The 22,311-nt window shown below is 42.8% G+C and overlaps 2 protein-coding genes across 4 annotated transcripts; both read left to right on the forward strand.

Annotated features, from left to right (window-relative positions):
• Nucleotides 1-36: 36 nt before the first annotated feature.
• Nucleotides 37-5,930, forward strand: THG1L (tRNA-histidine guanylyltransferase 1 like). 3 transcript variants are annotated; one of them, XM_040604631.1, is made up of 6 exons: nucleotides 37-263; nucleotides 1,825-2,001; nucleotides 2,467-2,636; nucleotides 3,352-3,440; nucleotides 4,037-4,144; nucleotides 5,438-5,930. In XM_040604631.1, exons 1-6 carry the CDS (start codon nucleotides 70-72, stop codon nucleotides 5,597-5,599), a joined length of 900 nt encoding a protein of 299 aa, XP_040460565.1. In that variant the 5' UTR covers nucleotides 37-69; the 3' UTR covers nucleotides 5,600-5,930. The 3 variants fall into 3 exon arrangements, with proteins under 3 accessions (XP_040460565.1, XP_040460566.1, XP_040460567.1); XM_040604632.1 differs by lacking the exon at nucleotides 37-263 and having other exon boundaries at nucleotides 1,897-2,001; nucleotides 2,471-2,636; XM_040604633.1 differs by lacking the exon at nucleotides 37-263 and having other exon boundaries at nucleotides 1,935-2,001; nucleotides 2,562-2,636.
• Nucleotides 5,931-8,325: 2,395 nt separating this feature from the next.
• On the forward strand, nucleotides 8,326-21,851 carry LSM11 (LSM11, U7 small nuclear RNA associated). Its single transcript, XM_040603746.1, has 4 exons — nucleotides 8,326-8,773; nucleotides 12,393-12,532; nucleotides 13,295-13,378; nucleotides 14,978-21,851. The coding sequence occupies exons 1-4, from the start codon at nucleotides 8,350-8,352 to the stop codon at nucleotides 15,380-15,382; spliced, it is 1,053 nt and encodes a 350-aa protein (XP_040459680.1). The 5' UTR covers nucleotides 8,326-8,349; the 3' UTR covers nucleotides 15,383-21,851.
• Nucleotides 21,852-22,311: the final 460 nt, after the last annotated feature.

The raw sequence follows: 22,311 nt of genomic DNA on the forward strand, positions 1-22,311 counted from the left end.
GTCCGCCTAGGCGCCTAGAAGGGCTCGGCGCCGCGCTCGCGGAGGGCGCCCGCCGCTTCCGCTCTGGCAATGCTGGGGAGCTGGCGGGCTGCGGCGGCTGTCGTTGCGCGGAGCGGGAGGTGGGCGTGTTGCCAGCGCGGCCGCTGCCGCCGCCTTTCCATGGCGAAAAGCAAGTTCGAGTATGTGCGGGACTTCGAGGCGGACGACACGTGTCTGCCCAACTGCTGGATAGTGGTCCGGCTGGACGGCCGCAACTTCCACAGGTGGAGGCCGGGCGGGCAGCCGGTGGCCGGGGCGCTTATAGCCGTGTCTCGGCTGGCGGGAAGGCGGGCGGGAGTTTCCTCGGCCTAAAGGCGCCGGGGGTGCGGGCCCCGGGTGCTGTGCCGGGAAGAGGGATCCCGAGTGGTGCCGGGCGGTTGGCCCTCGGCTGTTCCGTGCCTGACCCGTGTGAGTCCTGCAGCGTGTGGCAGATTATCTGAAGATCTTACTGAATCTTTCTATATTTTGTGTTTATGTAACAGTTAGTTAGAAGAACGTTTTGATTCTAAGGAGTTAACCTTCACGATGGAATTATGTTAGCACTTATTAACCAGTGATGTATGAATCACTGTACTGCTTGTTATCCGAGACTGTTACTGGAAGTCCCTATGCTGCAGACCATAATACCCTTAGTCTTTACTCTCTAGACCATAACCAGAGCACCCAGGTTCTGTTGTGTGTAGGATGAGTTATTGGACAGCTTGGCAAGGCCGATATCCAGCCTTCCAACTTGGCAACAACTTTTAAAGTGTCCTGAAGTGAACTACCTTCATTATAATACTGAAAGTCACACCCGCAGGTCAAGAAGACCCTTGCCCAGGTGAAGACCCTTCCTCTGCGCAAGCGTAGTTACAGAAAAGGATGACACAGCAAATACTACAATTATATGCAAATTTCTAACCAATCATTGTAATTGGGAGTGTACGACCTTGTAATTTTGTGTATAAATGTAATGGTAAAATCCACACAGGTGTGCTTGATTTGTGGTGATGCCACTGAGCACCCAGCGCTGCAATAAAGGCGTGCCTGCTTCTTAATACTACATTGGTGTTAAGAGGCTTGATCCCCGATTTCGGTGACAGGTGCAGGGGTTGCAGGCCCTTCACCCCCCCCCCCCCCCCGGACCTACAGAGCCTTCACTCGGCCTCCCCAGCGCACAGGATTACTGCTGGTGTTTTGTCTCCAAGGGCCATGGGCAGCTTCAGAACCCTGCCTTTGCAGGGTGGCTGGGAAATGGCATACCAGTGCCTTGGGTGTGCTGGGGGAAGGCCAGCCACTGGTGTACAGGGATGTTTATTTGTGTACAGGGTCAGTGCCTGTGTGGCATTCGCCTTTCTCGGGGGTAAATAGAGCACAGTTCTCACAAGGGTCGGTGACACGTATTCTTGCTGGGGATTTTATTTCTGGTTTGGATGTGTGGGGTTCTGGTAAAGCTCTCAAGTTTTGCCAAGTTTATTGTAACGTTGCCCCTATTGGACTGAGTATAAAAGGCATTCTAGGAGAAAGTGAGTTTTGTCATCCTTTTCCAAGTCAGATGTGGAAACCAGTCGTTTTGAAGGACTGGTTAGGGTGAAGATACTGATGGGAAAGAGAATGGGTAATCGGTTATCCAGAGTGTATAAGAAAGCAGGGTTTTGTTAGTGCTTTTCATACCTGGAGGGAATTCACTGTCAGTATCGGCAGGATACCGGAAATCAGGATCCTGCCAGAAGGAGGAAAATGAATGGGTTAGCATTTTTGAGTAGCTCTTTAAGGGATTCATATTTGACCATTTTTGCTTTGAAGGTTTTCTGAGCAGCATGACTTCAAAAAGCCAAATGATGACCGTGCTCTTCATCTGATGACCAAGTGTGCCCAGACAGTGATGCAAGAATTGGAGGATATTGCTATTGCTTATGGACAAAGTGATGAATATAGTTTTGTTTTCAAAAAGAACAGCAGATGGTTTAAAAGAAGAGCAAGGTAACGACTACTTTGATAGTGAAGTGAACGTATTTTTAACATCTCTCTCTAAACCTGTAATTCTTCTTCAGAGTTGCCTTTATCTGCACAGAGGTTAGGAGTAGGGCTGTGTTTGGGTGCATATGCTGCAGGTAGTTCAAGTTCATGTGAATTCTTTGCCTGTGATCTCTCAGGAAAGTATGTTCAGTGATACAGAGCTTTTAAAAAAGAAAGTTTTGATAGAACAAACATTGGAAACAAACATTGTTAGAACAAACATTCTTTTAACAAAATGTTACCTTTTCCAAACTCTTGAATCTCAGTACTTCCTGTTCTTCAAAAGACTATGCAGCTGCTGATTTGTTGGGCCATTATTTAGGAAATGCTGCTATCCACCAGAACTATCGCTACCGATACCTCAGATAATCACGTATATAATCATATTTATATATTTCTTTCTTTTTCCTTTTACTTTGTGTTTGCAAGTAAGTTCATGACTCATGTGGTCTCCCAGTTTGCCTCAAGTTACGTTTTCTATTGGAAGGATTACTTTAAGGACCAGCAACTTCTGTACCCACCAGGATTTGATGGACGAATTGTGTTGTATCCAAGCAACCAAAATTTAAAGGATTACCTCAGCTGGAGACAAGCAGACTGTAAGCATTTCTAGAAAATGGAGATTTGTACAGTTGAGTTATCTTTCTGTCTGACTAGAAACGCTTTCATTGCTAGTGTTTTTGTACATATAGATATCAGTGAAAGGTAGGTAGGGTGGTAGTTTTAAACAAACAATATTAGGATTGTTTTGGGCTCTATGGGTACAGGAAATACTGGTTGAAATTCTGAGTCTTTGGGCTACAGACTATTTGTTACATCCTGGGAGTGAGTTCAGCACAGGAAATGTTATAATTATTAATAGAATTAAATTATTATCTTTCATGTTTTGGGTTCATTTATCCAAGGTAATCTTCTTAGTGAGGGGATGTGAATGTTCAGATTCACACCATGTAGCAATTAAAAGTGCTATATATTCCATGCTAGAACAGACCATTTGATTTACTTTCTAGGCTTTTGTTAGTTAGTACCTAGTCCCTGTTGCTGAAATGAAGATAATTTGTTACACATAACCCTTCACCCTCCGCTCTCCCTTTTCAAAAATATAATGAAATCTATCTTCTAATTGTTCTTACGATGTGCATTACTATAAAAAATGGATCAGAAAGATTGTGTCTTCTCTAGCAATGGATATTATTAATTCCCTTTTATTCTTGCCTGTTTCTTGGATATGAGTCTGGAAATAAAGTTGGGTTTTTTTCCAACTAGTCACTCAGATTTGGTAAATACTGTTTCTCTCTTCTCTTTTTTTGGTAGGCCATATTAATAACCTTTATAATACAGTGTTTTGGATGCTTGTACAGCGAAGTGGTTTGACACCAGTGCAAGCACAGGACAGACTTCAGGTAAGAGTCTCTTGAGGTCATGCTTTTTTCCACTTACAAAGAAAATCATAAGATTTGCAAAGCTGTGTCTTGCCTACCCAGCAGCCCTGGCTGGCTTGCCTATTCTTACTGTAATAATTTTGTGGGTGTAGATTCAATAACTTCTTGAATTGTACACGTGTTAATATGATGAGCATATAATTTATGTTTGGTCAAACATTAGCAGGATTTTAATTTCTTAATTAGCAAGTTCAGAAATCTTGGAAATGACATATAAACATCCAGTATCTATACACACAAGTACAATGGCAGGATTCAGCTACTATTGATTCCCAGTCCTTTCTGTAGTATTTGGTCTCATTCTGCGGACTTCAGCAGATTATTTCCGTTTTCTCCTGGAGTCCATTGATGACTTCTGTTTGCCTTGAAAACGTAATAAAACCCCTCTCTGTTTTAATATCCCCATTTTGCAGTTGGGACAGGTAATTAAACCTTGTAACTTAAAGATGGACAAACCTGTATAAATGTCAGTTTTCCAATATTCGCCCATCTTTTACCCTAGTATTTTGGTTTGTTTGTTTTCTATAAGGTGACGACTTCTTTTCATTTCCTCTCAGGGAACTTTGGCTGGAGATAAGAATGAAATCTTGTTTTCTGAATTCAACATCAACTACAACAATGAACCTTTGATGTACAGAAAAGGAACTGTCTTAATATGGCAGAAGGTAAAGTACTATTACCACTTGTTTCATGTTCATGTTTTAAATAGGTACATTGTGGCAAAGAAGCTACACTTTTAATATCACCAGATGTATCCCAAATGTATGTCTTGGGTATAAATATGTTTTAAAACTAACCACATTTGCCATATAATGATGTGTAAGAGGGCTGATTGTTTTGGAGATGGTTTTGAGATCTGTATCTATGAGCATAGTATAAAAACTAGTCTCTGAAGTCTGGCTTAGATACAGATTATGACAGCGGAGATAAAATGTGTATCAACAGATGACAACGTATATGTGGAATTTCACAAGACTGATATATTTGCTAGATAAATCTTCCTCGTTTAATGAATCATTCACTTGGTTTCTTAGTGGTAACAGCTTTGAAAATTGAGGAAGTATCTTGCTTCCTGAAAAATTACATTTTAATGACTGTTGTCAGTTTGATATGGTGATCGCTGGGGCCTGTGCCAGGCCCTTCATAGGATTAGATCCTGAGTATTTCTACTGCAAAGGAATTAGGACCTTTTGTTTAGTAAGGTAACTCAGCTTATAGTATGCTTGTCCTTCTCTACTGTGAAGGAGCAGAGTAAGGAGTGCAGCTGTTAATGGGGAATTCCTTTTAATCATAACTTGGAAATGTTCATCATTCTAGGATTACATCATTGATCCAGAATTAGTGGAAGAAATCCCTGTCCTGTGTTTTGTATGAGATGAGACCCCAGAGAATCACAAGTGTTTATGGCCTGAATGTCCTCCTGTACTAGGAGATCTTAACTAGAAATACGCATTTCATGTGATCGGGATCCCATCTGTCTGTGTTAAGAGTTCTCCATAACTTGCTCAGCCTTCTGTCTTCTATACATTAATAAAAATAGTAATTCTTTCGTTTCTTTTTAAAGTTGGCCAACAATTTCTATTGCTTCATTTGAACTAATTAGAACAGATAAAGGCTCCCACCTGGAAATACATTCCACTTGTTCTTTATGCATGTTTTTTTTCTTGGTGGTTGTAGAAATCTGCTTTATATAGCTCCAAAGTAAATATTGTACTTTATTCAAGAATACTTGCAATCGGGTGAATTTGCAGCTAATTTCTTCAAGTCAGGTGATGATGATGTGCAGTGTTAACTGCTCATCTGTTGGTCTTTGAATTGAGAATAGACTCTTTCAAAAGATACAGTGTTCAGATTCTGTAGTATGCTATAGGGTTAATCATTGCTTTTGTTGTAGCTCATTTGTGAATCCCTCCCGCTGGAGTCATACATGTCTGCTTGTGTGTCAACTGTATTTTCAGATTAACGAAGTCATGACTAAGAAAATAAAACTACCAAAGGAAGCAGAAGAAAAGGAAGTTGAAGTTACCCGGACTAGGACTAAAGTTGTTCCCCTGCACTGTGACATTATTGGGGACCAGTTCTGGGAGGAATATCCTCAGATTCTGGCGGAGGATAGTTGATACCTCTGAGTATAACTGGTAGTTCACATTTTGCTCTGCTTGGGTTGTTGGCAAGTGAGCATGAATGGTGGCTGGCGGAGCTGGACCTGTAACCCTCTTCAACAACATTGGGTTTGGCACTGTTGTTGCCTGAAAAGATGACACTGGTATGTTATCTGATATACAAGGATATGCCCATATGGAAAACTAAAATCACAATATATTCCAATGTGAATTAATAATTGAAGACTTCTACAGATATGCATGTAGAAGGAAGGAGCAAAAGTGTATAGAAACTTTGTGTATTTCTATAGCATTTAAGCCATGAGGTATTTTACTGAACTGCTGAACTGTAAAAAAGCTTGCATATTTGAACAGGTGAAAGTAGAGGAGAAAATAATTATTTTGATTTTTTTTTTGTTTCAACTGAGACAGACCAAGATACTTCAATTGGCATTTAGTATTAAATTTCAAGGACAGTGTCTTTAGTCACATTAGTGACAAACTGTTTAACTGCCTAACGTCTCTGATTCTTGCAGAAAGGAAATAGAGGAACCCAACAGTTCCCTGTGACTGATTTTAAAAGCTTTTGTCAAATGTACAGGATTTTTATACTTTTAAAGAATAAAAATAATTTCTTCCTTGCCTTGTTCATTACTTGGCCTTTCTCATGCCTGGGACTTTTAGTAGTAATCAGTGAAAGTTCCAAACGGTAAAGTTAACAATAAGAGTACTGTACAGACTTGAATTCTGTTTAGGAATTGTGCTCTCATCTTCCATGGTCTTGGGAAGTCATTTGTCTCCTACTGTGCAGTGGAGTGAAAGGTAGCAACAGAGGCATGTTCGTGGTGCCTGCAAAGAGGGTGCTGACAAGAGCTTACGTTGCTGTCTGATTTTCTGGGAATGATGCAGACATAACAGTCCTGACAATACATGTTAGTTAAAGGGAAGGGAGGAATGTGTCGCCTGGTCTACGCACAGTTTTGTTCTGGCTTAACAATCAGCTAAGACCCTTTGTCAAAACACTTAAATCATACAGCCTCTCAGAGCAGAAATATTTCTGCTAATGTAAAGGGGCTTGTTCCAGTGTAACTGGAATGGGAGGGAAATAACCTACTTCAGTATATAAATACAACTATAATGATAGGTACTTACATATTCTTACTGCTTTTAACCTTACTGGTTTCAAAAACATGTTGATAGAACAGTAATGTAGCAAGCTGTGGCTAAGGGAGAGAGAGCAGTGGAAAGAAAGAATCAAATGTGACTAAATAAGGTCAGTACTGATTTGTTTCCCATGAATTTGCATAGAAGCCTATTTTGTTTGCCCTCTTCTCCCCACAGGAAGAACTTAGACATTTACAGCAATGTGCACTTTGTTTTGTGGGATTTTTTTGTATGGGGTGGGTGGGTGTTTCTTTGGGGTTTTTTTAAACTATAAACAGCTACTGATGTATACTACTCTGCAGTTTCTTTCTGAAATTGAACAATGAGTCTTATGTGCTTGTAGTGCAGAGCTTCCCCTTTACTGCTGTGTGCTAATAGCGAGCAGTTAAGTACATGCAATGAGAGAATGCATATCACTTTCAGTTTGTAGAATGGGCTGTATAATTCCCAGGAAGAGGATATGAGGGGTTGTGAGATAATGATTCTGAATGAATCACTCGCTGCACCAGTCATTTCCTTCTAAGAACTTCCTATCTGCCTGTCTGGCGGTTTTGGAGGTGGGGGGGTTGGTCTTGTAACACAAATGTAATTTAATTGACTGAAATGCCATGTCACTACCTGGTGCCTGACTTTGGACATAATGTATAAAGCAACTGTTCCAGAGGTGGTAACATTTGGATTTTTGGGTCTGAATAAAGGGGGGAAAAAAATTTGGCAACAGTGATTCATGTTGGGAAAGCTGTAGGTTTATTGTATGTTATGACTACCTGATACATAAATAGATACATTCTACAGTGTATGTACCTTGTGTGTGTATAAAAAAGGGGTTTGTAGTAGGTTTTGTCCTCAGAGTCTTCTAATTGACTCATCCTACAGCAATATGTAGTAATTAAACATACCTCTTTACAGATGGATGCAGACTTTGGAACCAAGGTAGGCATTGTCTGTACAGCCATGGCCTTTAATTTGTACTAACAAAAGTGCTAGAGAAAGAAAGTGCCTGGGGTATCCTCATGCATAAAGTCATACAACTTTGTAGCTGTAGGGCGAAAATCAATCTTCCCAAGCTTGAAGAACAAGCTGGCGTTAGCGGCACACACAGCTCCACCTGCGGCCCCTGCCGCTGCTCACAGCTGCTTCTGCGGCTGCAGGGGCCCTGTCCTGCGGCGCCAGGCAGGAGTGCGGGTTTCCTCTGCCATGCTGCTGGAACGGGAAGATGTTTGTGGAAGACTAACGGTGGGCGGTGGCATCGGTTACGGTACAGACCCTCACAGTGCTCACGCACGCTGCCTCGGTTTTCTTCGGAGGAGTGTGCCTGCGCTGTTACAGCCTCTTAAAGATTAAAATGCCAATTCTCCTGCAGCCGCCTTTTGCCCAGGTGCCTTTCGCCTGCCCGGGGCAGGTGGCGGGGCGCACCCCGGACCGGCGGGGCGGGGCGGCCGCACCGGCAGTTGGCGGAGGGCACGGCACGGCAGGGAAGCCGCGGGGACGGCGCAGCCCGAGCCCCCGGGCCGCCGGCGGTGCCTCCCCCTCGCCGCCAGGGCCTGGGCGGGGCGGCAGCGGCCCCTAGCGGCGGCGGGCGGGGCCGCGGCCCGCAGCCCGGCATGGAGGAGGCCGAGGGGGCTGCGGGCGGCGCGGAGCAGCGGGGCCCCCGCCGCCGGCCCGGGCCCGAGCGCTCCCCCAGCCCCAGCCGCCTGGACGTGAGCTCCAGCCGGTTCGATCCGCTGCTGGCGCTGTACTCCGCCCGCACGCCGCTGCCCTTCCCCGCCGCGCCCTGCTTCAACAACCTGGCCGAGTACGAGAGCTTCCAGCGCGGCCTGCTCCGCCCGCGCGGCCGCCGCGCCGCTCCCTCCCGTCGCGGCCCGCCCGCCTCCCGCGCCGCCCGCCGCGGGCCGCCCGCCGCCGACCCCGAGCGCATACAGCGCCTCCGCAGCCTCATGGTGAACGCGGGCCCCGAGCAGGAGGCGGCCGAGGGCGGCGCGGCCCGGCGCCGGCGGCCGCCGCGGAACGTCCTCACCCGGATGCCCCGTAAGAGCGCGGGCGGCCTGAGGGAGCGGGGGCCGAGCCGGGGGGCTGCGGCGAGGCCTGAGGGCGCAGCCTGGGCCGGGGGGGGGCTGAGGGGGGGCGAGGGCTGCGGGCCGGGCCCGGCGGCGGCCGGGGGGCGCTGGGGGGCGGGGGGCTGTAGGTGCCGGCGGGGGCTGGCAGAGCTGGGGTGGAGGCGGCCCTCGGGTGGCAGGTGAGGGGGCCCGGCCTCTGCCATTGCTGCTCACGGAGAGCTGGCGCTGGTGGCGGTACGGCGGTGGCCCCACGGTGGTGGCCTCCTGTTACTCGGTGATGTTCACCCTCTTGATTTTGAAGAAAAAAGGATGAGAAACTGCAGCTGGTTTTAAACCGGGAAGCAGATTGGAGCCGGTGCCGCTTGTAGTTAAATCACAACCGCAGCATGAGGCTGTAACGCACGGCTGTACCTTGTCACTAACCCTACACCCTGGGGGCATAAATACAGGCGTGGGTTTCGAGTAACCTGATGGTAGAACAGTGGAATGAGGTGGCAGGCAGCTGTGATGTTGCTAAATTCATCAGCTGTGATGATGATGTGCGTTTCTTGCATGCATTTATGCCTACGGTGTAAGTATCAGAGTAGTAGCCCCTCACCGTGAAGGGGTGCAACTTACGCACCTACACCAAGAATCAAATGGCATTGCTATCAAATGAGTTGTAACTTCAGCACACTTAATTACAAGTACTGTGTGTTTTTTGGAATCACAGCGTCTCTTCTAATCACCAGCATCACCTTAATGTTCTTTTTATAAAAAGGCAAGGCCCAAAACATTCCATTGTGAATGCCCAAAGCAGGACTTTTTTCTTGCTTAGACACCAAAGCAATGCATTTGTTGCTGTAGGTGGTGCATGATCTTCAATATCATGTCACCTTCGCGTTCTGCACAAATGCAAAGGTTCTCTTGCCTTAGGATTTCCAACAGAACTGACCTTAAATATTGATTTAAGATCTTAATAGAAAGCATCTGTATTTAGAACACTGTGATGGAAATTGGAAAAAAAAAACCTCTCTGTAAGACTTAACTTTAGTGATGGTCTAGCAAATAAATCACACGCTTTCACTAAGGGCATGTATTTAATATCCATACTTCTAAGGCTGGACAGCGCGGACTTTGAAGAAGACTGGCACAACTGACACAGAAAGTGCTATTCAGCAGTCTGGAGAATTTTAAGAGTAGCTTATAGCCAAAATCGTGTGCTTTCCCTGTAAACGGGGGGGGGCTGTCTGCACTGCAGGTGGGCCAGCGTTTGAAGCTTCGATGTGAAGGCGGTAGCTGCCTCTGAAGGCAACTGTGATACGTGGTTTGCTGCGTCCAGCAGTTGTGATGCTGTGCTCCTAGATAGCTGTGACAAGGTATGACGTGTTCCTTAAATTCAGTGGGTCAGAAATGTAAAATGGAGCTAAAATTTTGCCTGTCATGAGGGGTGATTTCATGTTGCCATCAAAGTAAGAAGGAAGCTACTTTAGCAGTGCTTGGTTTGGATCAGTTCAGGAGAAGCTAGTTCTAATTACTTTGCATTTACCAAGGGGCAGAGAACTCATGTGCAAGTGGTTACCACAGGCTGGTTAGAAAGGCGTTTGATGGTGTTCTGAAGTATTTCCACTCTTCTAACTTGCTTTTGCTCTTGTTTTTTAATTTTGCCGTTTAAGGCTGCCCTGAGGATAGGGACTTGAACTTAATCAGAGTTGGAATCTTTATTTTCTCTCTCCTGGGGTACTTGCCCTCTGGGTTACAGTGGAAAACCACTTTCTTAATGTCATTCTTATGAATCCTGGCATTAAGTATGTGGTTATTTTATATAAATAGGGATTGGATTTTGAGTACAAAACCAACTAGGTAACTATTTTCTCTACAGATTGAAAAATTGATGCTAATACTTAGCAGCATCAGGTGAAGCTGGAGGTTTGCCCTGGTGAAGCCGGAGTCTTATGCAGCACGGAAAAGTGGAAAAAGCATGGGTTGTCTAGGTGTGGTAGAGCTGTAAAGTAGTGTTTTCTGCCAGGCCTAAAGGGGTGCCAGCAAGCAAAGGCATAGTCAGAAATAAAGATTGTACTTGGATTTTTATAAGAAGATGTAAATAAAGTTTGTATGTGAAGGCAACACCGGAATCTAAAAAAAAAAAAAAAAAAAAAAAAAAAAAACAAACCAAAAATCTGAAACGATCCTGTAAATTATTAGGGTTGGTTAGAAAAACGACTGTTATCTGATTAAAAACATCAATCTGATATAGTGATAGTGTCATCTGTGGTTCCCCATGATGGATTTGTGACTTCAGAACGTAAGTTCATCATCAGTTCGGCTGCAGGAAGCAGAGGGACTCCTGAACAGACCCCCATAAGCAAAGCTGGGAGGTACTGAGACAGCTTACGCTCTGTCTGAAAGCAATTTTCTCCAGCTGTCCAGCTGCAGAGGGCTGGCAAGGAGACAACGGATCTCAAAAAATAAACATGATAGGTTAATTCAGAGGAAACTGCTTTAGATTTCCCTGCTGTGGCTAAGAATTACCATGCAGCCAAATACTGCAGATCAGCTGTCACATGGTAACATTTTACACTCACAGGATGCATTTTCTGGTGTGCAAATCAAACCTTGAATACATAGTTCCTAAAGCCCAAGGCACGAGATCATCTCTGACCCAGATATTTTATTAATATCAAGAACAGTGTGAGAATTTAGACCATTATTTTTCCCTGACTCTTAGTAGGAATTGTACAGTAATCCTGGGGCTGTGTTTGCCCAAGCGAACGAGTAGCTGTAATTTATCACTGGAATGGCTTCATCCTGGTGCGGCTGGAAGTTGTAAAGTAAATAATATCTACCCCTCTAGATAATTTACATTTGCAAAGATCTCTAGTGTGTAGGTAAGGCTTGTGTGTACCAGGTAAGCTGTATGTTTTACTGAATTCCTTTGGTTTTGCCCTGACTAAAAGCATTATTATTCTGTGCTTTAGCGTGGTTTCATTGGTGGCTGCTGCTTATAGTCACCTTCTTTCTTTTTGCCAAAGACCTGTACGTCTTTCAAGGACGTTCAGCTAGCTGCTGAGAGTTTAACTGAAGCAATGGATTTTCATAAATTTAAACTGATCCAGTTTAGCTGGTCGAAGAACTTGAGCCATTCATTGTTTCAGAAATCTTGCAAGGAAAAGGAATGCATCTGATAATACTTTATTAACAGATCAAAACTAATCCATTTGTCTTTTCCATGAAACTTTCTCTGTCTTTGTGGGCTTTCGGTTACCTATGAACCACTTTTATTTAAGATTAGCATTACTTAGTATGTTTTTTTAATGGAGCAAAAAGATTTTTGGCTAAGGCTGGTTTGGCTGTGGGTTATGTAAAGCAAAACCTTCATATTTTTTTCAAGTCTTTGCTGTCCCCGTTACATGAAGAGTTTTGGTGGTCCAGTAATGACAACTGCAGTGCATTACAGTGCTCTGGGGCTTCTCATTTCTTTTGCTGTGAACACAAGTGTTATACCAAGATCTGCCATACTTCTATGTAGAGTAGATTTCTACATATTTTATTATATTTGTATATTTACATGTATTTTGTTGAAGACTGGTGATGTACTCTTTCTGTTTTAGTCCATGAAGGCAGCCCACTGGGGGAACTTCATCGCTGTGTCCGAGATGGTGTAAAAATCAATGTCCATATCCGCACTTTCAAAGGGCTTCGTGGAGTCTGCACAGGGTTTTTGGTTGCATTTGACAAGTTCTGGAATATGGTAATTATTGTTTCAGCCCTTAATTTATAACTGCTATATCAAAAACTTGAAATTTGCAACAGGTTTAAGCAAATCGTATTTTGAGAAAACTGACGTGGTATGGTGTTTCATAAAGCATTTGCTCTGGCACTGAGTGCTGGGTTTCAGGCTAAGTGGTTCTTGGTGTTGGGATTGGTACATCTGAGAGGTACCTAGCCATCTTAGAGAGGTTTTAGGTGAGAGAGAAGCTTTGAAGAGTTCTCAGCATCTTCAAAGTTTTTTTCTAAAGAACCCAGAAAGGTGGAATATGAGGAATATCAGAAGCTTTCAAAGCTTTCTCTGCAACACCCAGTCGTCTTACAGTGGTAGCCGCTTCTCTGTTTTCTTTCACTAACATACCACTGGGATGTCACTGACAAAAGATTTTTTCCCCCTGTGTTCTACTTCATGAAGATCTTAAAGACAGTGGATGGAAAAGCAGCTTTTAAATATTTGTGAGCCTGGAGGTGTAAAAAGTTTGGAAATGGGGACAGTGTGAGGGATTTTGCAGGTAAGGCTCACGAAGATTTTGCAAGTAATGCAGAATGGATTCTAGGCTTTGCTGTTGCTTTTATACCTCAGTATGGCTTGGATGATTAAGAAGCCAGCTCCAAAGCACAGCTTGTTCCTAGGATGGAGTTTTTCTCAGATAGAACATAATTTCCTGATACTGTGACACAAAGCTGGTCCAAAGCTGCTTCAGACTTTAATTTTGAACTTTCCATTTCTTTTATCGTATTCTAGGCCCTTACAGATGTGGATGAGACATACAGGAAACCAGTAATGGGCAAAGCTTTCTATGCAGAACCTCAGCTCACCCTAACCCGGGTAGGTAAACATCTCCAGTTTTCTTTTTATCTTTTTTGGTATCTCCTTTTTCAAAGTACTACAAGGGGAGCATCGATTGGAAAACTATATTTACATTTGAAATATTTTATCTCCTTTTATTACAGATGAATCTAAAATGGCTTGAACTGGGGGGGGGGGGGGACACGGACACACAAACAGTTTTCTGACATTTTTGAAAGTACTATGGCCATAGTTCAGTGTTACAGAAGTTCCACTTGAGTTTCTAATGTCAGATCATCGTTGCTGACGCTGCTGAGTGCAATATGGTGACCTTCTGTAAGGTCACTGTGGTTTTTGACTTACTTGTTCTGTGCAATTTTTGCACCCATGACTGATCTGGTCCACATTTGTCTGCCAGGTGATCTGGCAGTGCATAACTCTGATACTAATGTTCATGGAGCAACAGTCTTCGTCTCCAGCCAACAAAACGGTACATCTGTTTGGTCACTTGAACTTCTAGTCTAGGTGCTGTGAAGCCCAAGATTCTGCATGTTGCTCCAAAGCAAGACACTCTCTAGGATCCAGCTGCGAATAAAGATGTTTATGAAGTTGAGAACTGAGGAGATGATAGATGAACTTCTGAACAATGAAGGGGGGGAAAAAATAGTGACAGGGCTGCCCCTGTTGAATGGCATGGCTCTGGGCCTTCTGAACATCAGAGAAGCATCACAAAAACTTTTAAGCAGTTTCATTGTGAGGCATTTGCTTTCAAATTCCTGCCATTTAAATCTCTTTTCTGATAGATCCCACCCTTCCTTTTTTAAAGATTAGTTAAAAATTATCAAGTTGTCATTGTTCCTTTAGCCCACTCTTACAGGCATTGGCTTTCCATCATTGTTCCTTTAGCCCACTCTTACAGGCATTGGCTTTCCATCCTGTTGCTGGGAAGACACAGGATAACCAAGAATCCTTTTCATTTGTCAGTATTTCATAAAAGCTTGCCTGCTGCCAGAGTAAAAGCAGTTTTTTTCCAGTTTCAGCACCATATATTCTTAGATTAATGAGTTCATACAGTGCTTTGGATCTGCTTCTCTAGATTTATTATTTTTCTATTGTTTGTGGTCTGCTCATCTCCCAGAATACCCGCATGGCATCTTTTAGTTTGTTTTGGGGAACATAAAAGTTCCATCATTTTTTCAGTATGCACTCTTTGCTGATTGAGGCCCCTTATCTTAGGGATTCATGTCCTGCCTGAGGACACATGGATGGAAATATCTCTAATACTATCTGATAACATTACAGGAGCGCTGGGGGAGAGTGAGCTAACAGAGAAACTCGGTAGCTCTCTGTTGTTCCTGACCAAAGTTAAATGCTACTGCACATCAGTATTGCTGTCCAAATTAAATTCCGTGGTGCTCACGTAAAGATACTCATGTGCATGCAAGAGATCCGTTCACCTTATGTTGCTGTTTGACTTGGCAAGAAAACCTCGTCTTTATTGCTGGTAAAGATTCTTCACTAATTGTGTGTTGTGAGCTCCGATTTGAGATCGTACACATAAATACCATGTAGAAATGCTGAACAAGCAGCCTCTCTTGTTTTATGAATGTGGTCATATACACAAATGTTCTTTTACAGCTGTTTGACAGACTCAAACTGCAGGAGTCCTCAGTAAAGAAGGGAGCTGACTCAAAGACTGTCTCAGAGGAGCTAGCCTTGACAAATGACTCTCAGACGCTGGGATTGAAAATTGGATCGGGACGAGGGAGAGCAGAAGATGAGCGCGAGAAGCAGAAGCGCTTGGGCAGAGCTGGAGAAAAGAAGATGCCAGGTGACAGTTTGCATCTGGCTGCCAGAGGTGAAGCTGATGTGGGTAGCAGGACTGCCCACGCAGAGGGTGCCACTGCTGGTGGTACCCATGCAAGAAGCCGTTCACAGAGAAAAAGGCGGCCCAAAGTGGATTATCAGCAGGTGTTCACACGTCACATTAACCAGATTTTTATTCGAGGAGAGAATGTCTTGCTTGTGCACTTAGCACATTGACGTGGCTGAGCCTTTGTCAGTGTATTTATTTGATAGCATGAATTGCCGCTGTAGCTCTCATTGCTATTTAGCGTTCTCATTAAGTATGATGGTACTGTGACTGGTTTCCCCTTGCCAAACAAGGGAAATAATTCTAAGTGGAGCACCCTGAGCTTGATGCCAAAGCAGCCTCCTTAGATCTCTGTCAGGGGTCTCAGGACAAGGTCAGCAACACAGTTGTTTCTGTGAGATGAGGGAGGTAAGCACAGTCCCTCTGCTCCTTAAATAGAAGCTAAATGGAAAGGGCTGGAAGAGAATTTTGGTGTACTCTGTTATAGGAGCTAATTGTGGCACATGTTTAAGGAGTTTTAAGATTAGATCTCCACTTGAAATGAATCATAAATGCTATTTTGCATGTTCTGAATAATCTCAAGAGAAGATTGAAAATGAAACCAGCAGTTTATCTGCTGTTGTTACATGGATGTCCTCTTCTCCAGACATAATTCTGATAGTCATTTTGAAGTAGCCCATAAAAAGGTGGAGTGACATACTACTGATGGCTGTTAGCCTGTTCTTCGTAGTTAGCTCTGTAATGCCCTGTGTGATAGACAACCTCTTAATTGAAAACTGCTCTGTTTGTGTGAACGATGGCAGGATTTTAATTTGTTTTCAGTATCAAAGCTTAGGCTTCTGTTGTAACGCTGTGCTTTAGCCCTGTGTCACCAGCAAGCAGCTAATGTAGCTGATCCAGGGACCTCCATATTATCTGTGAATGTTGTGGATGCAGATGGAAAATTGTACTTTAATATTTCACCAATTTGCTACTTAGTGAAATAGCGAAGTTTGCAAAGATGTAGTTTTTCTTCTCGGATTGAAGTGTTTGTGCTGAGCACAACTGTACTGTATCTAAGCGCCTTTCAAGTTCCCTGTGTTGAAACTAGAGGTGCTGTGTCTCCAGCAGTTCTCATGGAGCAGAAATCTTCATGGGTCTTTCCTATCCATATGAATGATGTGTCATCTAATTCCAGTTGAACTGAGCTTTGGAGGTGTGCCTAAAAAAATCTTTTGAATTATAGAAGTCAAACTCAGCTCATTAGTAGTTTTATTTTAGCAAGGTTGTTACAGCTATTGTAGATCAGGCCAGGCTTCTGCAGGTATAAACTGCTTTCCAAGAGAACTGCATGCAGAAGTTTGGGGGTAAATGAAGCTGTTATATTATCTAGTCTGTTCCCTTAGTTGTCGAAGGACAGTAGATTGCATGCTGCTATTCCTGTATTCATCTCAACTACCTTATGCTTTGCAGCAGCGCCCTGTGTTTAAGGTGAAGTTGGGAGATTGCTTTATAGCAGGTCTTGTATTGCATATAGAGGTCATAAGTCCTCAAACTGAGTGACTGTGGTCTCACTGACATATATTTCTGTTCTGCAAATGCAACATACTGCTTGCTAGTCGTTAGGGTATGTCTGTTGTTTGGGTGAATTACAGAAATGGTTTAGCAGGAGTTCTGGACAAACAAAGCAGCTGTATGCCTCTGGGGGAGCCTGAAACTTTTATGTCAGCATTTCAGATGACATGGGGCTTGGATGGCTGTTCAGCTCAGCCACTGAGCTGCAAACCCAAGTTCAGCTTGGGACAGAAATGCCTCAGAATAAAAAATACTGTTGAGGCAAAACAGTTTCATGAAGGGTATGGAAAAAAAAAAGAAAAAAGGAAAAAAAAGAAAAAGGAAAAGAGTTTCTACAGTTTCTTACCTACATATCATACATAGCTTTATTGCTGTAATCCCTTCCTACTGTGAACTGAGACTAGGCACTGAAAAAGTTCTTCTCTTGGAGGTTCTTGTTTCCTCTCCTTTTGTGCTGTTCTTGTTTGTGTTCATGTGGGCTACAGTTCTTCCGTTCCCCCCCTTCTGTCAGTGCTTTGTCTCCTCAGGACATTCTAAATCTGGTTTAGGGAGATTGTTATTGAATACACCTCCAGTTGTCCTGGCTCTCTGAACCTTGCCTGGTTGGCTTTTCATGTGGTTGCCAACTGACCAGAACCCTCACCAATTGTTAGAAACATGTGAAGCTAGAAACAAGGAGCTTATTTCTGCTCCTGACATCTCAGCAGCTTTTATTGCAAGCGAGTATTTTTTTATGTTTTTGGTTGTGCATTGTTTTTCCCACTCTGCTTTCTGACCATTTGGTTTTTATTTCAGTTGCTTGGGATGACTTACCTCTGCCTTTTCCATTCATGCCAAAGGCTACTGGTTTTGACCTCTCCTCCTTCCTTTACACTGGACCAAAGGGTGTCAGATCTCCACTCAAGCCTACGTACTATGACATCTAATTGAATTCTTGCTTTTCTTTACCTCATATTCTTAATTCTCTTTGTCAGCCTAGTTTATACTGCCTTGTGCATTAAATAAGATACGACTACCAGGGATGTTTTTGTGGCTGTACTGCCCTCTTTCCTTGTCAGTTGACACTTTGCTGAGTCCTCAGTTGCTACTAGAAGTCCCAGTGTTTCCTTTCATCAGAAGTTTTTCTCTGAAACCTTGCAGGTGTTTGTTGCTTCACATCTACAAGTTTCTTTTTTCATGTTTTATGAAAAATGCTGGTGCTTAGACTTGCATTTGTGCCTTGATTTTTATATCATCACTGACCTGTTCTTCCAGAACCATCACCTCGGTCAACAAACCTAGTTAAGAACTATACAGTTTGTCTACTTTTTTTGCTCTACCTCATTATTAAACTGGTCCTCCTCTATTTTCGTTGTTGTCTTACCTGTAGAGTTGGTTAAAATTCTCTCTTCCAATTTAGATTTAATGGCTTATTCGGTGATTCTTTGTTTCCTACTTCCCTATCCACCTCTTATTATTACCAAGCTGCTTCCTAAATATAGCCTCTTCTACAATTTCAGATCTTCCAAAATGTCTTCCTTTTCCTTTTTTCTAAAATTGTATCTTTTTAAAGTCTATTATCAAAATGCTGTTTTACAAATTTTGTCTCTTTCAAGCATAGCATTTGTGATTTTCGTCTCTTTCAAGCATCATGATTGTGACTAAGCAAGTGATCCTGTATGTGTTGTCACTTGCATGTTTAATACTTCAAAGTTTCTCTTTAAATAAAATCAAATGTGACATTCTGAATAGAAGTCTCCTACCTCACTTCAGTATTCATTGTAAATCTGTTTAACAAAAACAAAACCAAAAAAAACCCCAACCCTTGGAAACAAATGAGCTTTGGGTTTTTGATTGTTTCTGGTTATTTCTTTCCATGTTTTCCTTTTCCAAACTTAGCATAAAATCCAGGTTCTTTGTTCAAAAGGCTGTCTGCTCCTAGTCATTCCTCCGTTGCTCCAGTGTCACAAAGATGGTATGAGGGTAGATACCTGGAGCTATTATGCTAAAGCATGAAGAATAGGAGCAGGAGGCAGTCTCAAGAAACAGAGCTGTGGGAGCGTGAAAAAGCTTTGGGCCAAATACAAAGAACTCTGTGGAAAGGATCAACACACTGGTTGCAACCTGTCCAGAATTCCCAGGACGTTGTTCAGCCTGGTGCTCAGCAGTGATTCCTGTAGCGTGTTTATGGTGAGGTACTGAATTAGTACAAGGAACAGTTTTCTGAACTACCTTTGAAGAAGTATTGTGATAATTTGAGAATTCTTTAAGAATAATAATGAAACTGGTGAAATGCTGCAGAAATGATGTAACGGAGTAGTCTTGGAATGTGATGTTACAGATACATCTCATGGTGTCGTCATGTATCTTTTCATTGCCAACACAGTTCAGCAGGGAGCCAAGTCTCATGGTTACTTTAGGAGTAGCAATTTTATTTGTATGGTGATAGAATTCTAGGGACATTTGCAGATAGTCTGAATGAGGTTTTCATGGAACCGCAGCATAAAACCTTGCTGTGCTGTGGGGATGCAGGGAAACTGGGAGGGAGAATCAGGCTGAGTGCTGCATTGTTACCCTAGTTATGGCTGTCGTGGCTGGGATTATTTCTTGGGAAACTCTTCAGCACAGGTTTTACTGAACACTTCTTAAACAGGGCTGTGGTAGTAGAATAGATAAGGTCAAAGGGGAAAAAAGGAGCTTGTAAAAAAGTGTGTGTTTAGTTCCTTCTCTCAACTGACTTACCCAGCTTGTTAATTGCCTGGATTTTTTTTTTTTTTCTGATTTAGAGGCAGGTACTTAACATAACCTCACCAGGTGATTATTGCAGTAGTTGGTGAGTACTGTTTTCCATCTGCTTCTTGTCCTTCAGTTTCTGGATTCATTTTTTCTGATGCAGCTTTCCCTTCTGTGTCATTGGGAAGCAGGGCGATGTCTCTTGGCAGGAGTAGGCTTGACTGCCTGCTGTTTTTCCCCCCTTCCTAAGGAATGTTACTCCATCCAGTTTTGCATCCAATAAATAGTTTAATTTATAGCCTTTGGCTATTCTTGATTTTCATACTACTCTGCAGACTTTTGGAATTACTTGATCAGAAAAATGATTTATCTTGGGTCGATTGGAGTAAACTGATTTTTTTTAAAAAAACTTTAATTCCTTTTTTACTTATTTTCCTTTCCGCGGTGCTAGGTTTCCCTAGTTTGCTGTTGCAGTAACCCACTTGCACCTATGAATCACTGTGGGTGAAGAAGTGTCCAGGAAAAGAGAAGCAAAGAAAAAAGATGTCTGATTTTTGTTGAATTTGACATTCAGTCCAACATGCTGCCTGTGCTTCCCTTTCTGTTGCTTACTGGCACTGACCTAAATGAGACAGGTGGAAACCGATTTAATCCAGAATCTTGAAAGCAAATGGAAAGGCAGCAGGGACAGAAAACTGTGAAAACAGAGTTTCTGAAGATGCATATCTCCAGGCAAACTTCTATATTTGATTAAACAGATCAGAATTATAATCACCATCTTAAACTGTAGGCTCTGCAACTGGATAAAATTGGAAGGCACAGTACTACACCCTTTGAGAGGCAGCGCAGCAGCAGTAGCAGTGATGCAGTGATTCCTTCAGCCAGCCGAGCTCTTTCCTCAGAAGCTGTGGAGTTACATGCTAGTGTCTGCCTCAGGGCATAACTGCAAAATACTGCAAATTAATATGAAGATGTTTTCTCTCCTGCCTGCATTGCAAAGTGTAAATCAAATGCTGAAATATGCGTCTTCTGCAGCCCAGAGCTATTTAACTTCATGCTTTTGCTTCTTGGTACTGGCTTAAAAATTTGAAGTTCATACTATAGCAATCCTAAGACAGTCTTTGCTTTATGAAAGGCTAACACTTACTAGAAATAATATTGGAAAACTAAGCTATTACAGAATTTGTGGATTTCTTAATTGTGTATTGCAAACCAAAAATAGCTATTCCTACAGATATTATCAAGATGCCCAAATGGAAATACATGAAGCCACAACTGGAGGGAGAGAGGATAAAGAAATACTTCTCTTCTTCTAGTGAAGGAAGATGATCTTCCTAGAGTGAGATAGTAATTTCAAAGCTAATTCTCCCAGTTTGGAGGCTTGATGGTAGGTGGGTGTAAACTCAAAAGTGAATTAAGCATGCACCAAAAACGGAGCTGCAAGAGGTGTGGCTGTTTGCAGACTTGAGTATCAACAGTCTTAACTTTACAGTGAGAGTTTCTAGAGAAGCAACACCAGTCTACAGTCCTATTGTCTACAGCATTAACTTCCAGGAAAAGTTTGCTTGGCATTATTATCCTCACCCATTAGAAGATGACAAATACAAGGGTCTGTGATGGGCTGCCCTATATTTTTCAAGATGCTGCAGCATACGTAGTGGTGAGGTGTGACTAGGTGGACAGAGGAAGACAGGGGCAGCCAGCTGCAATAGGAACTCAAGGGGGGAGACCTAAAATCTTAGTAATGTCCTTCTAGCTAATGAGCTACAAGTCTAGCAAAGGAGGATAGAGTCCAAGCTTAGTTTTTTAATTTACCGAAAATATTAGTATCAATGTTTTGATTTCATTAATATTAATAAAAATATTAATAAAATACTAATACTCTGGTAGGGTATGCTTGGGCCAAAAATTAAGAATGTGCCCAAGTTTTCATTTAGAAACTTTAGCTTGGTCAGAGTTTTTTTTCAGCAGTGCCTGTGTCTCACCTTCAGATAAACATTATTGCAACCTTTTTTTTTTTTAAAGTACTGCATTTTTCATGTAGCCAGTAATGTTCATTTCATACCTAAAAAGTGCTTTAAAGAGCCACTGTCATTAGGAGGGTGCACCCATTTTCAGGAGTTTACATACCTTTTCTTCTGTTCTGTCTTGCAACCTAAGATGAAACTGGCAACAGCTGGATGTAAGTAAAGCAATTAAAATTTCCTTGGAAAGTAAAAACAACGTTTTAAAAATCACAGCTTTTTCTGTCAGGTGTTGCCCATGTATCACCAGGAAAAAGTATCCATTGCTGCATGGTAGTAAGGTTTTTCTCCACAAGTTTTCTATGTAAGAGCATCCTTTGCTGCATTTTATCCATTAGCAGCCTGGGCCGAAAAAAAAAAAAAGAAGCCACTTGAGAAGAGGTAGCCGAGGCAGTCCGGTGGTGGTCCTCCAAGTGGGCACTGCAGGATCAGTGCACTTGATGAAGACTTACCTTGATGGAAAAAAAATGTGCGTAATCTACTGTAAGTATAACTCTGTATGTTTTCCCGACTGTAGGCTTTCATGGCATGCTGAAAGTGTGAGAACAGGCAAAGAAAGAGGAGGGAGGCATTACTTGGTGGTAACTCCTTGAAATGGGAGGTTGCTTTCTAGCCTGTACGCTTCGGCATAATTTGGCCAGCACTGGGCATTTGTATTCTATAGGTGAAGGGGGAGTATGCAGAGCTGGTTCTGAAGTGCAGCCTCCGTTGGGTTGTGAGCATTTCACAGCATGTGAACTATGCACCAGGAGTCTCTGCCAGACTCCGTCCCTAATAACTGACATGTTTGATCCTGCCTCTAAAATTTT

The sequence above is a fragment of the Falco naumanni genome, chromosome 8, assembly GCF_017639655.2.
Source record: "Falco naumanni isolate bFalNau1 chromosome 8, bFalNau1.pat, whole genome shotgun sequence".
In the NCBI taxonomy this organism is placed as follows: Eukaryota; Metazoa; Chordata; class Aves; order Falconiformes; family Falconidae; genus Falco; species Falco naumanni.

Bases quoted from the DNA above. Each gene is read 5' to 3' on its own strand.
- THG1L (XM_040604631.1), top strand. From the start codon at position 70: ATGCTGGGGAGCTGGCGGGCTGCGGCGGCTGTCGTTGCGCGGAGCGGG. The intron at 2,637-3,351 runs GTAAGCATTTCT...TTTTTTTGGTAG, and splicing joins CAGCTGGAGACAAGCAGACT to GCCATATTAATAACCTTTAT. The intron at 4,145-5,437 runs GTAAAGTACTAT...CTGTATTTTCAG, and splicing joins CTGTCTTAATATGGCAGAAG to ATTAACGAAGTCATGACTAA.
- LSM11 (XM_040603746.1), top strand. From the start codon at position 8,350: ATGGAGGAGGCCGAGGGGGCTGCGGGCGGCGCGGAGCAGCGGGGCCCC. The intron at 12,533-13,294 runs GTAATTATTGTT...ATCGTATTCTAG, and splicing joins TTGACAAGTTCTGGAATATG to GCCCTTACAGATGTGGATGA. The intron at 13,379-14,977 runs GTAGGTAAACAT...GTTCTTTTACAG, and splicing joins CTCAGCTCACCCTAACCCGG to CTGTTTGACAGACTCAAACT.